The 15,809-nt window shown below is 48.4% G+C and overlaps 1 protein-coding gene across 1 annotated transcript in view; it reads right to left on the reverse strand.

Moving 5' to 3' along the window:
- LOC149875504 (disintegrin and metalloproteinase domain-containing protein 20-like) overlaps positions 1–15,809 on the reverse strand; it is a 69,288-nt gene that overhangs the window by 8,453 nt on the left and 45,026 nt on the right. Inside the window, exons 16-18 of the mRNA XM_090030893.1 lie at positions 5,591–5,765; positions 2,513–2,590; positions 741–852 (exon numbers count right to left, since the gene is read on the reverse strand). Of these exons, the coding sequence (XP_089887019.1) occupies positions 741–852; positions 2,513–2,590; positions 5,591–5,765 (365 nt within the window). The remainder of the gene's footprint in view (positions 1–740; positions 853–2,512; positions 2,591–5,590; positions 5,766–15,809) is intronic.

The raw sequence follows: 15,809 nt of genomic DNA on the forward strand, positions 1-15,809 counted from the left end.
TGAAGTAGATGCTTTTGTGGACCCTTTTGGACTAACTGGTTTGCATGTAATTGCAAAGAACTGGATCCGATGACCTATGTGGTCTTTGCCCATCCTATGTTACTAAACTATCGAATATAACATAATGTAGACAGAAAATTGTACTGCTCTAGCACGTTATACAATATATTCCCCAAGTTCAATACACTACATTTCATGTTCTCCCAAGCAGCATAAATCATTCTGCTTCTCCTAGAGTGGATACCATAACATCTATTTAGAGCAGTGGTTTTCAACATCTTTTCATTTGCAGACCCCTAAAAAATTTCAAATGGAGGTGCAGACCCCTTTGAATTGTAAGTGTGGGTATTCACATCCTTTTGAAAGATCATAGTCATCTTTCATTGGATCCCTTTGCCACAGAGTGGAGATCCCCACGGCATCTGTGGATCACAGGTTGAAAACCACTGATCTGGAGAATTCGGTCTGGAGGATGTTTGGTACAAAGTGGAGATCACCTGCTTCTCATATGAGAGCTATATACATAAATTATCCCACTCTTCAACATCCCTTTCAGAATATAGGTTTGCACAGTCTATCTGGCTGCATTGGCAAGAGAAAGGGATAACCATGATGCCGCTGTAACAGCGGCATTGCAGTCTGAAACAAATGATGATCAAGAGCAGACAACAGGATTTCCATGCAACAAGTATGGTCAAGAATGTAAATATGTAGCAAGCTTAGTTTTTCATAACACGTACCAGGATGATCTGTAATAGGCCCACTGTCAATACTTCCTCCATAGCCCTTGAATTTACAATCCGGAGGGGCCCACCCATAATCACAATGGCAGTTTCCATTAGAGTTGCAAACCTGTAATATAACAAACAAGTGAATGTCATGGAACAAGTAATTAGCCCAAGTTTTTCCCACCTGCCTTGTACAGTCCGTCAGCACAGAGTAAAAGAAGAGCAGACTGTAAGCCTCGGGGCTGCCAATTTTTTGTTTCTGAATCCCTTGATGGAAGGACTTACACTGTGTCTCCATCCAGGCTTGTCATTTGGGAGTGACGAATCCAAGTTCCAGTTTGATGCCCAGAGTTGTACAGCCATGTCTAATTAACAGGTATCCTGATACAGATCTTGTCAAATGGGGCTCTGATTAATTTATCAGGAATGCAAAAAACTCCAGTGTAAGAGAGGTGACAATATTTTTAAAAAAGGTTTGCACTTGGCTATACTGACATACACTTGGCTGTAGTGACAACCAAGCAGTGCATGTTACTGAGTGTCCAGGACTGCTGACCTTTCTTGTTTCTCCGTGTCAATTTTGCTGAAAGGATCTGAAATAATCTTGTTCATCTGTCCCTATCTCCTCTCGCTAGTTTTGGTAATGGACAGCCAAGCAATTAACCGCGGTTAAGAGACTTTACTCTCCAAAACAGTTTCTTCTCGAAAATAAGCACAGGATGGCTTCTTTCTTATTGAAGAGCGCAAATTATTTATGGTAGATAATCATTTAACTGATACTCTAGACCTAGCCACTCTTTTTTATTGACAGACCCAGTGGCAATGCATAGGGAGTGTATGTGCACCCCCTGAGAGCACTGGTGCACCCCCTGACAGGTCACACTGCCCACTTAGGCAATGGGCAGGGGGGCAAGTGGGAGTGCCAGTGCCCCTCTGTGAGTGCCACTCAGGGAGTGGGAGCGCTGGATGAAGCACTGCAGCCACTTCCGGGAGTAGCACAATCAGCCGTGGGGTGACCGGCCCCCCCCAGGTGTTGACTGGTTGCTGGGACAGGGAGGGGGCATGTGCCCCCCCACCCCCCGACTAAGGTGGTACCAGTCGCCCATTGACAGAACAATGGCTATTGGTCATACTACATAATGAAGTACTCTGGACCTTCTCTTTGCAGATCTTCATATACTTCACAACACATTTGCAAACCTAGCACTCCCACCTGTGAGAAATGAGGATGATTAATAATGCATCCATAATACCATTAATAAACCATGCACATTCATGGAACAGGGACAGCTGAAAGCACCTTTTATCACCTTCATTTATATTTTAAATGATGGCTTTGCCAATTCGATGCCGCAGATATCCATATTTTTGTCATCTCTAGGTTGGGTTATGTGTAAATTTTCACCACTTTTTGACCACCACGTTCATTTAGTGCTGTGACAATGTAACTAACACCTGTGGTCTCTTTTGGTTTCCAGACTGCTTAGCTGACTAAGTTCAATGGGCAGAAGACATTCATTAATTATAAAACTCTAAATGGTATGAGATCTGTCTGTCTTGCAGTTATTGTATCAGATGTCATACACTTTTGCGATTTTTTTATCACACAGAGTGTAATCTGATAGGCTCCCTCCTCCAAGTACTGTAATTACTGCTTCTTCAGCCTTCTCAAACCAAAATAATCTTATAATACAAAAAATCAAAATGTGAAACGCTGCTTGTCAGAAATTAAGCCCCACAATTTCCTTAGATATGCAAGGGAAATTTAAGTCTTTGCTACTTACCCCTCTATTATTACATTTTTTGAGGTTGCAGTTATAATTCAGAGACGTTACGTTGACACACATCTTGTTTAGACACACCTGTAAAAGTACACAAAGAAAAACATGTTAGAGCACAGTTTTAAAGTAATGTTAGAATATGTTAGCTAACAGACAACAGATGTGGAAACCATGCTGGGTGTGACGACTAGAGGATAAAGGGAAAAGTTGGGTTTTCAAAATGTCTTGACATGCTCTTGGCAAAAACATCAAAGATCTCTAGAGAAAAAAAAAAGAGGAGGTGTTAAGCACATGCCTGTACTCCTTTCCGGGGCAGAGAATCCATATCAGAGACTCCGCAGCGGTGGGGAGGGGGAAACTGTGTGGATGGCCTATTCAAAGAATTAGTTTTTGGTAAATACAAATTCTTCTTTGAGTATTTTTAGTGTGAAGCCTTACGTTACTGCTCTCTCAGGATGGGCCCAACCTGCCAAGTCAAGGCTGTAATGATGAACTGAGGTCCAAACAGCAGGCAGATGACAGGACAAGGAGCAATGGGCTCAAGTTGCAGCAAGGGAAGTTTAAGTTAGATATGAGGAAAAACATTTTCGCTAAGAGGGTAGTAAATCACTGGCACAGGTTACTCAGAGAGGTGGTGGCATCTCCATCCTTGGAGGTTTTGAAGACCCGGCTAGACAAATCTTTGGCTGGGATGATGGAGTTGGGGCTGGTCCTGCTCTGAGCAGGAGGTTGGACTAGATGTGACCTCCTGAGGTCCCTTCCTACCCTCCTTTTCTATGATCCTATGACATGTAGGATGACAACTGATACCCATTTATCTCCTGAACATTTCTCCTCTTGTCTACCACACCATCCTTTTTTGTAAATGCCTCCAGATTTCTCCCCATTTTCTCCACTGGAGTCCCTCTTATTCACTGCATTACATTGGAACTTTGTACCTTTGCCTGTTATCCTCTCGGCACCGCTGGACTCATCATTCCCAGCTAGTTCGGTATGTCGGGTATCACTAATTAGCAACAAGCCTGTCTTTTACAGTCTGTTTCCCTTGCAGTCTTAAGAACAATGTCTGTTGGGGATAGTCTAAGGATTTGTTGTGAAACTGCTCATTGGAAACATTAGACAAGTCTTACACGTTACAAATGGATCCATGCTGGATGATCACAAGAGCTAAGAACAGACAGTCAAGAAGCCTGGGGCTGAATGATTCAATCGTCACAGGTTAGTCTAAGCTGCCTGAACTGATAAGCAAGTGAACAGACATTCACTTTTGATTCTGGAAATGCAGCCACAGACTTGCATTGGCCCAGGCCAGAAGGTGGGGGGCCCTAGGACATGCCTTCCTGCCTGGCTGGAGTAGACACCTTGGGCCAAGGCTAGCCTGACTGCCCTGCAAGGAGGGGTGGGGGTTGCAGGGGAGGTGCAAAGCATCCTGGGATGCTGGAGGACTGTGAGTTAACTTGAATCTGGGGGGGATCTGGGACAGAAGTTCAATAAAGCAATTTAACCTAACTCTGTTAAGTCTGGGCATTTTCATACATGCAAGCATCTCAGTGCTGGCAGTGCCGGGTGCTTTGAAAACCATCCAGTGCTGCAACACTTGCAGTTGTATAAGCGGTGAAATGCATTTCAGCGCTGAGAAAATGGCAGCGGTGTGCTTTTGAACTAAAACACATCAAAGGTGTTTTTAGTTTAAAAGCACACTGCTACCATTTTCTGTGTGCTGACGTGCGTTTCGCCGCTTATACAACTGTGCACGGTGCAGCGCAGTGTGCATCAGCTCGCATGCAGAGCGGACTCGATTAATTGGATCTTCGGCGCATCGCGGGACCAAAAACTATGCTTATAAATGCCCTCTGATACTGCATCCATCCAGGTTTATCTTAAACTGGTTTGGGCCATTTTGAAAGCAGTCTGTACACGCTGAACTTCTGTTGTGTTACAGATTTGAACCGGCTTTCAATCCCTCTTATACCAATTTATGTGTAACTCCTGTCCCTAGCCGAGGAGAGCAAGGAGGCAAGCAGTAACTAGATCCAATGGGATATCAACCTGAAAACTGAACACTTTAGGCAGGTGGAGGTAAGCTGAAACGAGATGGAAAGAAAGAGTGAGGCAGCATAGTGCAGAGAAAAGACACTACTGCAGCAGGTAAAGCAGCTTTACAGAACTGAGGTTGAAATTTTCTCCATTTGCAAAGACCGAGTTTTAAAGACACAGCCACTTGACAAAAGGAGTGTCGTATCATAGGTTGCGCACATAGTCCAAGATTCCTAGATAGAGGCTACAGACCAGTTAAATAAGTATATCCCTTCTAATTGAAGAATGAAACAGGGGCCTACTCATCTGGTTATTTGTTTGCAGTGTTGGAAAAAAAGGAGCTAAATTTTTTCACTACTATTTTAACATCTGAGCAATTCTACACCTAGGTTTTCAGTGCCGGCCCAAGGAGATGCCCAAAAAGAGAAGATGTAGCTCAAGTGTAACCATTCTCAGATCATGTTGCCGGATTCACCTTTGTAAAAGGCGTCCTCCTGACAGAAAATTATGCTGGGTCTTCTTATCCACGCTCTAGTACACTCAGATCAAAGGAACATGGATTTACAGTACTAAAGATACTCATTAAGATAGTCATTATAGTAACTTCAGGGAAGAAAGAGACTTTGAGGGTCAATTTTTTAAGGCACCTCATGAGATTTTTCACAGGTGCCTAACTCCCTGTCCACCCTTCCCAAAAAATGGGAAAGCGTATTTCCTGCCATTAACCCCCTCCTTCCACCTCCCTAGTGACGGGTTAAGAATACAGTCATCTGCTGGTCTTCCACATCTATTTTTGGGTGAGAATATTTATTTATTCATTTAGCAGATTTATATGCCACCCTACCCAGCAAAGGCTTAGGGCAGTAAGAGAACACAAGGTATAAAAGCAAGTAAAATATTAAAATAAAATATAAAAAAACCCCTGCCCCTAAACAGTATCCCAGAGTAGAGGGGTTTCTTGGACTTCCCAGGTAATGCCAAAAAGGGAAACATGGAAACGTGTGTCCAAATCATTTGCAAATCCCACTACACCAATTACAATACCTTCTCTTTGCCACAAGCTGTCCCGTCTCGCACTGTCCCAACATCCATGTTGTCCTTTAATATTGCAGTCCAACACAAATAATCTTCGTTTGGATCTTGAACCAGGGTTACAGACTTATCCATCTCAGGGATGTATTTAATATCAGTACACAGCAGTCTTCCACACATGACATTGCTGAAAGACAACACACACATACGCAAACAACAGTGGCTTAATGGATGGGTTTTACAAACATTTGAAGACTTCTCGGCGGCAGCGGGGGTGTACGTTGCCGCAGAAGATGCAGTAAGTTCTGTAAATCCTTCCCCTCGTCTCTCATTGTCAGGCCAGGCCTCTCCCGGTCTGCTGCCTGGTCCCCGGTCGGGTTGTTGGCGACTACACCCCGACCTGGGCTAGCCTGGGTGGGGAGGGTGTGTGGACACCCAGCAGGTCTAAAAACAAGACCTCTCAAAGGGCAGATGAGCTCCTGACAACTATACCTGGAGAGGCGATGGGCACTCTGCCCGAAGAATCACCAATGACGCGAAGCCAATGACATAGTGGGGATCACAGAAACGTGGTGGGACTCATCGCATGACTGGGTGGTGAGTGTCAAGGGCTATAGGCTATACAGGAGGGACAGGATAGGAAGGAAAGGTGGAGGAGTAGCACTCTACATCCAGGAGGAATATACTTCCTCGTCAATTAGCAAAGGGGTAGAGGGGGGGCACTCTGAGGTGCTCTGGGTTAGAGTAAAAGGCAGTCCAGGGGAGAGAGACTTAACGGTGGGAGTCTACTATAGACCTCCCGACCAGGGAGAAGAGCTCGACCAGGAATTCTTAGGTCAGCTCACAGAGGCAGTGAGGGCTAAGGATGTGGTCATCATGGGGGACCTGAACTTCCCAGACATCTGCTGGGAGGAGCAGTCAGCCAGGTCTGACCGCTCACGTAGGGCCCTAGCCCAAATGCAGGACCTCCATCGAACCCAGGAGGTGCACAGTCCCACCAGGGGAGACGCCTTGTTGGACCTGGTGCTGGCCACGGGTGACGACCTGGTGAGGGGGCTGCGGGTGATGGGCCACCTGGGAGACAGTGATCATCGCTTGCTGGAATTCACCATCCAGCGTAAGGTGGCAAAGGGCTGCAGCAAGGCAACAGCCCTAGACTTTAGGAGGGCTGACTTCAACAAGCTAAGGAGGATCGTTGGGGAAGCGCTGAGGACCCAGAGGGGAAGGGAGCCAGATGTCCAAGGTGAGTGGTTGCTCCTTAAGGAGACGATCCTCCATGCCCAAAGGGAGGTAATCCCAACAAGGGTCAAAGGGAGCAGGAGGGCACATAAACCCCCATGGCTCACTAGGAGCATCTGGGAATGTCTCCTTGCTAAAAGGGAGGCATACACCCAATGGAGGGATGGGGTCATCACCAAGAAGGACTATGTTACAGTTGCCCGAGGATGTAGGGGGGCAGTCAGGAAGGCCAAGGCAGAGTTGGAGATAGGACTAGCTTCCCGGATTAAGGACAATAAGAAGTCCTTCTTCAAATACATAGGGGGTAAAAAGAGGGTCCCGGGTAATGTGGGGCCCCTGCAGGACACGATGGGCAACTTAATCGTCATGCCAGATGACAAAGCTAACATATTTAACGATTTCTTTGCCTCTGTCTTCCTAAGTAGGGACCAGTTCAGCCACCTCCCTGCTGGGCCCCCCTCGGGCCCCGAGAGAGACACGCCTGGGCCAGGGGTTAGCGAGGAGTTAGTTAGGGTACTTCTGGAGAGGCTGGACGTGTTCAAGTCCGCTGGTCCGGACGATCTTCACCCTAGGGCTCTACAGGAACTGGCCGAGGTCATTGCGGGACCCCTGGCGCGGCTCTATGAGCACTCGTGGTGCTCTGGCGAGGTGCCGGAGGACTGGAAGAGGGCCAATGTGGTCCCTATCTTCAAAAAGGGAAAAAAAGAGGACCCGGGAAATTACAGGCCAGTTAGTCTTACCTCAATCCCGGGTAAGCTCTTTGAAAAAATTATCCTGGCACACATCCAGGAGGGCCTTGCGGGGGAATGCATGCTCAGGGGCAACCAACACGGGTTCATCAGTGGCAGGTCTTGCCAGACCAACCTGGTGGCCTTTTACGATCAGGTCACCAAATCATTAGACGCAGGGGTTGCTGTGGATGTAGTCTTTCTGGACTTCCGGAAGGCTTTCGACACTGTCTCTCACCCTGTCCTCATCAAAAAGCTGGGAGACTGTGGTGTCGATGCCCACACAGTCAAATGGGTCGCTAACTGGTTGGAGGGCCGCACCCAGAGGGTGGTAGTGGATGGGTTCTTCTCGACCTGGAAGGACGTGGGCAGTGGGGTCCCCCAGGGCTCGGTCCTCGGGCCCGCACTGTTCAACATCTTCATCAGTGACTTGGATGAGGGGGTAGAAAGCACCCTGTTCAAGTTTGCTGATGACACTAAGATGTGGGGGGATGTGGGTGCACTAGAAGGGTGCAATAGGCTACAAGCTGACCTTGACAGGTTGCAACGGTGGGCGGATGAGAATAGGATGGGGTTTAACACTGATAAGTGCAAGGTGTTGCACATGGGGAGGAAGAACCGGCACCACACTTACTGGTTGGGGTTGGGGAACTCCCCTCTTGCCAGCACGGAGACGGAAAAGGATCTTGGAGTCGTCATTGACTCCACGATGAACATGGGCCGGCAGTGTGGGGAGGCAGTCAGGAAGGCCAACCGTACCCTGTCATGCATCCACAGATGCATCTCGAGCAGGTCCAGGGAGGTGATCCTCCCCCTCTATGCGGCACTGGTCAGGCCGCAGCTGGAGTACTGCGTCCAGTTCTGGGCGCCGCACTTCAAGAGGGACGTGGACGATATGGAAAGAGTTCAGAGGAGGGCCACTCGTATGATCAGGGGGCAGCAGGGCAGGCCTTATGAGGAGAGGCTACGGGACCTGAACCTGTTTAGCCTCCACAAGAGAAGGTTAAGCGGGGACCTTGTGGCCTGCTACAAACTGGTCAGGGGGGATCAGCACGTATTGGGGGAGTCCCTGTTCCCCCATGCGCTGCCAGGAGTGACCAGGAATAACGGTCACAAGCTGGCGGAGGGTAAGTTTAGATTAGATATTAGGAGGCGCTACTTCACAGTCAGGGCGGCTAGGGCCTGGAACCGGCTTCCAGGGGAAGTGGTGCAGGCTCCTAGCCTGGGGATTTTTAAAAGGAAGTTAGATGAGCACCTTGCCGGGGTCATCTGACCCCGGTGCTCTTTCCTGCCAAGGCAGGGGGTCGGACTAGATGATCTACCTAGGTCCCTTCCGACTCTAGCTACTATGAAACTATGAAACTATGAAGCAACTCAGCTAGGGCTGTTGCGGTGCCCCAATGGTCAGAGTGGCCTCGGGACTGACTTGACTTGTCTCTCTGCTTGCAAATCCCACTTACATGCTGGTGTTTTCAGCCATGACGAGCTGTTGTGTGTGGTTCAAGCAGGAGCTCATCAATTTTGAGGCAGTTAAACAGAGATCGGTGAGAGCACAACAAAGTGGGGCAGTCCTCTAGGTACAAGGAATTAAGCTAGTCCTGAATTTGCTTCCTACTCTACCTAGGCTTCATTAGGCCACGTCTCCTACTGTTTTTCTTCAATGGTCTGATATGCATGGATGAAAAAAGCTAGTTATTTTACAATAACTGGGTTTCTTCAAACTTGCATCATCCATCCATATATTGTGTACGTGACTGTGTACATGTACCCAACTCACTGAAGACTGAAGTTCAGGTTTACCTGAGCTGTACGCATGTCACAGGGCTTAGATTCACTTCCCTGTAGACAGGTGAGTAGCACTTATGCAGCTAAAGTTAGCCATGTAGTGACACTTGAAGCCGCTTATGCAGATTTTAGACCTTACTCCCATACTCCACAACTCACCTTGCCTTTCTGAGCAGGCTAAAAAGTAATGGGCTTCTGCCACTCAGGCTCTTGCAACTGCCCAGGTCCGTGTGCAATGCAACCGAATAAAAACAACTCGTGGCTGCTCGACACCAGAGGAAGACTGGCCTTTTTTAGTCCCAGAGCCTAGTAGTTAGAGCATTTACCCAAGTATTGGACAAACTGGCCTCTATGCCCTCCTCAGCCTCTGTTCCTAATAGGTGAGAAGCTGTCCCACTGCGACTATACATTTTACTCAATGGTTACTCAATATAAACTGCAGAAACAGCATTAGGGAGTGCACAGGTGTCTCCTGGTGATGGGATGAAGAGGAGATAAGTTCAGTGTTGAGGAGTTTAAAGAGTTCTGTTAAAAACACAAAGAAAACTGCCATCTCTGGTCCTGAACCAGTGGTTTCCAACCTGTGGCCTGTGGATCCCTGGGGGTCCGCAGACTATGTCTAAAGGGTCTGCGAAAGATGACCACGATCAACCAAAAGTACGTGAATGCCCACACTTACAATTCAAAGGGGTCCGCACCTCCATTTGAAATTTCCAAAGGGTTTTGCACCTCCGTTTGACATGTTTTAGGGGTCCGCAAATGAAAAAAGGTTGAAAACCCCTGTCCTAGACAAAATCTGTGGATGGGCTGTGTAAGCAGATCTGCTCCAAGAAAATTTTGGCATTCCCTCAGCTGATGGGGGCTGGTGATGTGGAATAAAATGAGCCTTCTTAGTCACAAGGCTGATTATTAATATAATTAAGTATCCTTCCGGGAGAGGCAGATGGCACCACAGGTGATCGGTGGCACCATTTGGCAGAGCTGGGCTAGGTCAGCAGAAGCTGGAAAGGGCCTCGAGATGTCATTCGGGGATCACTGAGAACAAGCAACATAAGACGGTGTATCTTGTCACGTTTGTACATATCTTAGGCCAACAGAAGTTGCAGATCATCAATGTTAAAGGAAGTCAAAGTACCCTACAAGTGGGGAGTAATAACATTTGGGGCGTTTTTAATCAAGATTCACATCTGAGGCCGTATAAGCACCCGCCGTTCTGGAGCTGGAAGCTGGAGAGAGATTGTCAGGTCTTGTCAATTCAGGTGGCAAATGGATCCCAGAGTAACAAAGATTGTGGGAGGGTTGTCAAGTCCGTATCTGTGATACCGGTTGTGAAGTCTGTGGGCTGCAGGGCTGCTGAAGGGGCTCCAAAATACCGCTCTGTACATTCATCATTCTGACACACAGCTTATACCTTGCTATTCTTGGTCTTGGTCTTGGTCAATGGGTAACCACAAAGTCAAGCCAGGTAAAGAACAGGGCCCAAAGTACCTATCCCAGAACTGGGCTTCATAGTTTCATAGTTTCATAGTAGCTAGAGTCGGAAGGGACCTAGGTAGATCATCTAGTCCGACCCCCTGCCTTGGCAGGAAAGAGCACCGGGGTCAGATGACCCCGGCAAGGTGCTCATCTAACTTCCTTTTGAAAATCCCCAGGCTAGGAGCCTGCACCACTTCCCCTGGAAGCCGGTTCCAGGCCCTAGCCGCCCTGACTGTGAAGTAGCGCCTCCTAATATCTAATCTAAACCTACCCTCCGCCAGCTTGTGACCGTTATTCCTGGTCACTCCTGGCAGCGCACGGGGGAACAGGGACTCCCCCAATACCCGCTGATCCCCCCTGACCAGTTTGTAGCAGGCCACAAGGTCCCCCCTTAACCTTCTCTTGCGGAGGCTAAACAGGTTCAGGTCCCGTAGCCTCTCCTCATAAGGCCTGCCCTGCTGCCCCCTGATCATACGAGTGGCCCTCCTCTGGACTCTTTCCATATCGTCCACGTCCCTCTTGAAGTGCGGCGCCCAGAACTGGATGCAGTACTCCAGCTGCGGCCTGACCAGTGCCGCATAGAGGGGGAGGGTCACCTCCCTGGACCTGCTCGAGATGCATCTGTGGATGCATGACAGGGTACGGTTGGCCTTCTTGACTGCCTCCCCACACTGCCGGCCCATGTTCATCGTGGAGTCAATGACGACTCCAAGATCCTTTTCCGTCTCCGTGCTGGCAAGAGGGGAGTTCCCCAACCTGTAAGTGTGGTGCCGGTTCTTCCTGCCCATGTGCAACACCTTGCACTTATCAGTGTTAAACCCCCTCCTATTCTCATCCGCCCACCGTTGCAACCTGTCAAGGTCAGCTTGTAGCCTATTGCACCCTTCTAGTGCACCCACATCCCCCCACATCTTAGTGTCATCAGCAAACTTGAACAGGGTGCTTTCTACCCCCTCATCCAAGTCACTGATGAAGATGTTGAACAGTGCGGGCCCGAGGACCGAGCCCTGGGGGACCCCACTGCCCACGTCCTTCCAGGTCGAGAAGAACCCATCCACCACCACCCTCTGGGTGCGGCCCTCCAACCAGTTGGCGACCCATTTGACCGTGTGGGCATCGACACCACAGTCTCCCAGCTTTTTGATGAGGACAGGGTGAGAGACAGTGTCGAAAGCCTTCCGGAAGTCCAGAAAGACTACATCCACAGCAACCCCTGCGTCTAATGATTTGGTGACCTGATCGTAAAAGGCCACCAGGTTGGTCTGACAAGACCTGCCACTGATGAACCCATGTTGGTTGCCCCTGAGCATGCATTCCCCCACAAGGCCCCCCTGGATGTGTGCCAGGATAATTTTTTCAAAGAGCTTACCCAGGATTGAGGTAGACTAACTGGCCTGTAATTTCCCGGGTCCTCTTTTTTTCCCTTTTTGAAGATAGGGACCACATTGGCCCTCTTCCAGTCCTCCGGCACCTCACCAGAGCACCACGAGTGCTCATAGAGCCGCTCACATAGGCTTCTCACTACCTGCAAATATTCGAGTTCTTATGGTCCATAAATGCTTGGATTGGGAATTGAGCCTTCACCAAATGGCCTCACTGTTCCTTGCAGCTCGCCTCGATTGCCATCGACTCTTTGCCCAGGTTATCAGATCTGTGTTTTGCAGAGTTGGCTTACAAGAGAGAAAAAGGCCTATGGATAGGAGAGGCTTTGTGGGCAGGGCAGCTGTAAGAGAAGAGCTCCCGCATCTTAATCCTGCGTTACAGTGAAGGGCTTAGCAGGGTCCAGTTGTATACCGAACGAGTCTGAGGCGAGTGCTTGTCTCAACTCGAGAGGGATCTGGGCTGCCAGAGACAAGTTAAAGTGAACTTCCATTTCAACCCGTGCGGTTAAAAGTGCCGCCGGTTGCGGTTCGAGGAACTGCAAATCCCGAAGAAATGAAGTTATTGAGCAGTGACTGGAGTTCCTTATGACGCACTGTCCACGTTTGCACCTGTGCGGGTGTCTCATTCACCACGGTAGACTATAGCGCTTTCTGCCTCGGCGGTATCTATGAAAGATACCCTTACCCTGCTTCTTGCTGTGACCCCCGGGGGCGGGGGATTCAGTGCAATGTATAGTTTCCACTCTCTGGTTTCCTCTTAGCCATGGATCAGGGACATGTATAGCACTTGGAACAGCTTAAATGAGGTTTAAATCTGAAGCAGACAGACATACATGCTTGTTAAACCAATCTAAAGCTGCAGCAAATGGTTATAGAGCAGGGGTGGGCAAAATGTGTCCCAGGGGCCAGATGCAGCCCGCCAAGCCATTCTGTCCAGCCTGTGAGGCCCCTAAAAAATTCAGAAAATTAATATTTATATGCCCCTGGCTGCCTATCATGCAGCCCTCCATGGCTTGCCAAAACTCAGTAAGTGGCCCTCCGCCCAAAATAATTGCTCGCCCCTGTCATAGAGTCATAGAGAAGTAGGACTGGAAGAGATCTCCAGAGGTCACCTAGTTCAACCCCCTGCCAGAGGCAGGATCAGCCCTGTCCAAACCATCTCGTACAACCATAATCTAAACTACATAAGACTGCCATCAACCCTGACACAACACAAACCTAACTCCCGAACCTGGTACAGGTAAAGCAGGGGGACCACAGCAGCCAATGACTTGCTTCTATAAAATGTTGTTAAATATATGCTTGAGAGATCCCGGGCAGCGGCCACTCCCTATTATGGATGGAGGCAGCCCCACTTCAGTCTGTGCCAATCTGACTTGGGGGGGAAATCCCTTCCTGACCCTAAATGCAGGGGCAGTCTGACCCTTAGTGGAGGAGCAAGACGCTCTAGCAAGGACCCTCTAGTTTTGGTTCCAGCAGGAGCATTGGCACAGCCCAGTCCCCATCTCCAGCCTGGTCTGCAGCCAGCACCCAGCACCTCTGGGAAGACTTAAAAACACCTTGACATTCAGCAGAAAATGAGGAGAAGAGACAACCAGCAAAGCCCAGAAGCCTGGGAAATCCCATAGTACCACACAGGCATCACTACACCTAGATCATCCCCGACCAGGGGCTGTCCACCCTCTCCTTGAACCACTCCAGTGATGGAGAGTCCACCACTTCCCCAGGTGCCTGTCCCACTGCCTCACAGCTCTAACAGTGAGGAAGTTTTTCTGGATATCCAAGCTAAACTTTGCTGCAACTTCCAGCCATTGGTTCAGAAATGCACCTGGAAACTGAAGTAGTCTTTTGAACTGGTTCACTATGAACTGGTTCAGTGTTATGTGCGGACACTATGCATTCTCTGACATGGAGCTAGATGACTCTCAAGGCATCCCACACTGCATCTCTCCTCACCTCCCCTCTTCTCCTCCACCGCTGCAACGTTCACCCCGATATGCAGCTAGCACTCTGTTTTCTGATGGCTCTTCTTTCTTGCAGTCAGCTTAAAACCCTACTACACCGCAACCCCTCATCCTGCCTCACCCCAACCTCTGGGAACTAAAAAGCATGGTCAACTACAGGTGACTTCAGTTTACTGAACTCATGTTTAGGAGAGAAGAGGAAGCAGAAATGTGAAATGTCCCAAGCTGCAGGTCACCCTCTCTCTGGGAACTCCAGAGCATGGGTGCAAGCACCACCACTCACCCACAGTGAAGCATGCTGGAGTGGGTGCTCACTCCCATCCCCTGGTCTCAAAGAGCCTTTGTACATGCCATGTTTTTTACCCTTTCTTGCACTGCAGCAGCATGACTGTTTGCATGAGTGGGTTTTCTGGAGGCTTTAAAAGTCTGCTGCATTAAAGTAAAATTCCTTGGACATAGTTTAGTTTGGCTTACCACGAATTAAAGCATCACATCCATGGATTTGTTGTGTGCAAACACAAAGGCACTCAAAGATATGTAAGGAGCCTCTTTGTTCACCAGATGGTGCTGCAACTTTTTTGTAGTTCACCCCTTTGAATTGCTTCCACTTTTGAATTGCTTCTGCTTTTGTTTTTTCTTGTGCTGTTTCCCAGCTCTGTGCTCCCACAGCTGCATGGTAGAGCACAGGGTGGAAAGGCTCAGGCTGGTGGGGCAGTGCTGGACTATCCCGCTCTCCTGCAGTGCTGGCCAGGGACTGGGTTTAATTAGTTTGAAAAGCAAGTGCGTGCAAACACAGATGTGACGCTCCAAATCTTAATTTGTTTGAAAATCTAGTGCGTGCACATATTGATGCAATCGTCCAAAATAAACAGGTTTAAATTTTATAAGCCTATTTAATTTAATGAGGATTAAACCCTGTGGTGTGTGCAGGTGCCCAAAGACACAGCACTTTGCACAACTGTGAACCCGTTCCCCATCAGTGCCATTTTGGAAGAGTTAAATTGTTATGTGTGTCTGCACACACCAAGTCCTATATTACTTATGACTTTGACGAAGGCAGGATTCAAAGAGCTCTAGTGACCCATAAGTAACTTTATTTTCTTCTTCATGCACATTCTCATTGTGGGTGATTTCAAGACCCACATTGACACAGGTGAGTCTTGGAGCCCTCCTATTTGAACAGTGTTGGATAGACTAGAGACCCAGTGCCCCAACACTGTCTTGCTAAGGTTTCAGCAAAACTTTGGCTCAAGAAGCTTCTGGCACCATCGTTTAAAGAGGTTTCTGCTTCTAACAATGTTCTCTCCCCACTCCCTTACTGGAAGATAGCACTATGTGCAGTTGGGCTGCCAAAAGTTGCATGAGCAAGGAGCTTCAAGGCTCTTCCAAATCATGTTTCAGTGTGCTGTCTACAGATGAAAACATGTGAGGAGACTTTCTAAATGATCGGATGCTTTGAAGGTAATAAGTCAGTGCCTTCTTCACATCAAATGACTACAGTAATGCCTCCGCACAAGAGAAGTAAGCCTGTGGGAAGAACAGTAACACACGAGAAAGTACACAATGACCTTGGTTAGAAATGTGGAACTGAGTCTCCAGTTACTCTGTCTGGGTAAAAAACGGCATAAAAGGGATCTACCATGAGCACTTGGACTTT

This window comes from Crocodylus siamensis, chromosome 1 (assembly GCF_052110815.1).
Source record: "Crocodylus siamensis isolate JL-2025a chromosome 1, ASM5211081v1, whole genome shotgun sequence".
Lineage (NCBI taxonomy): Eukaryota > Metazoa > Chordata > Crocodylia > Crocodylidae > Crocodylus > Crocodylus siamensis.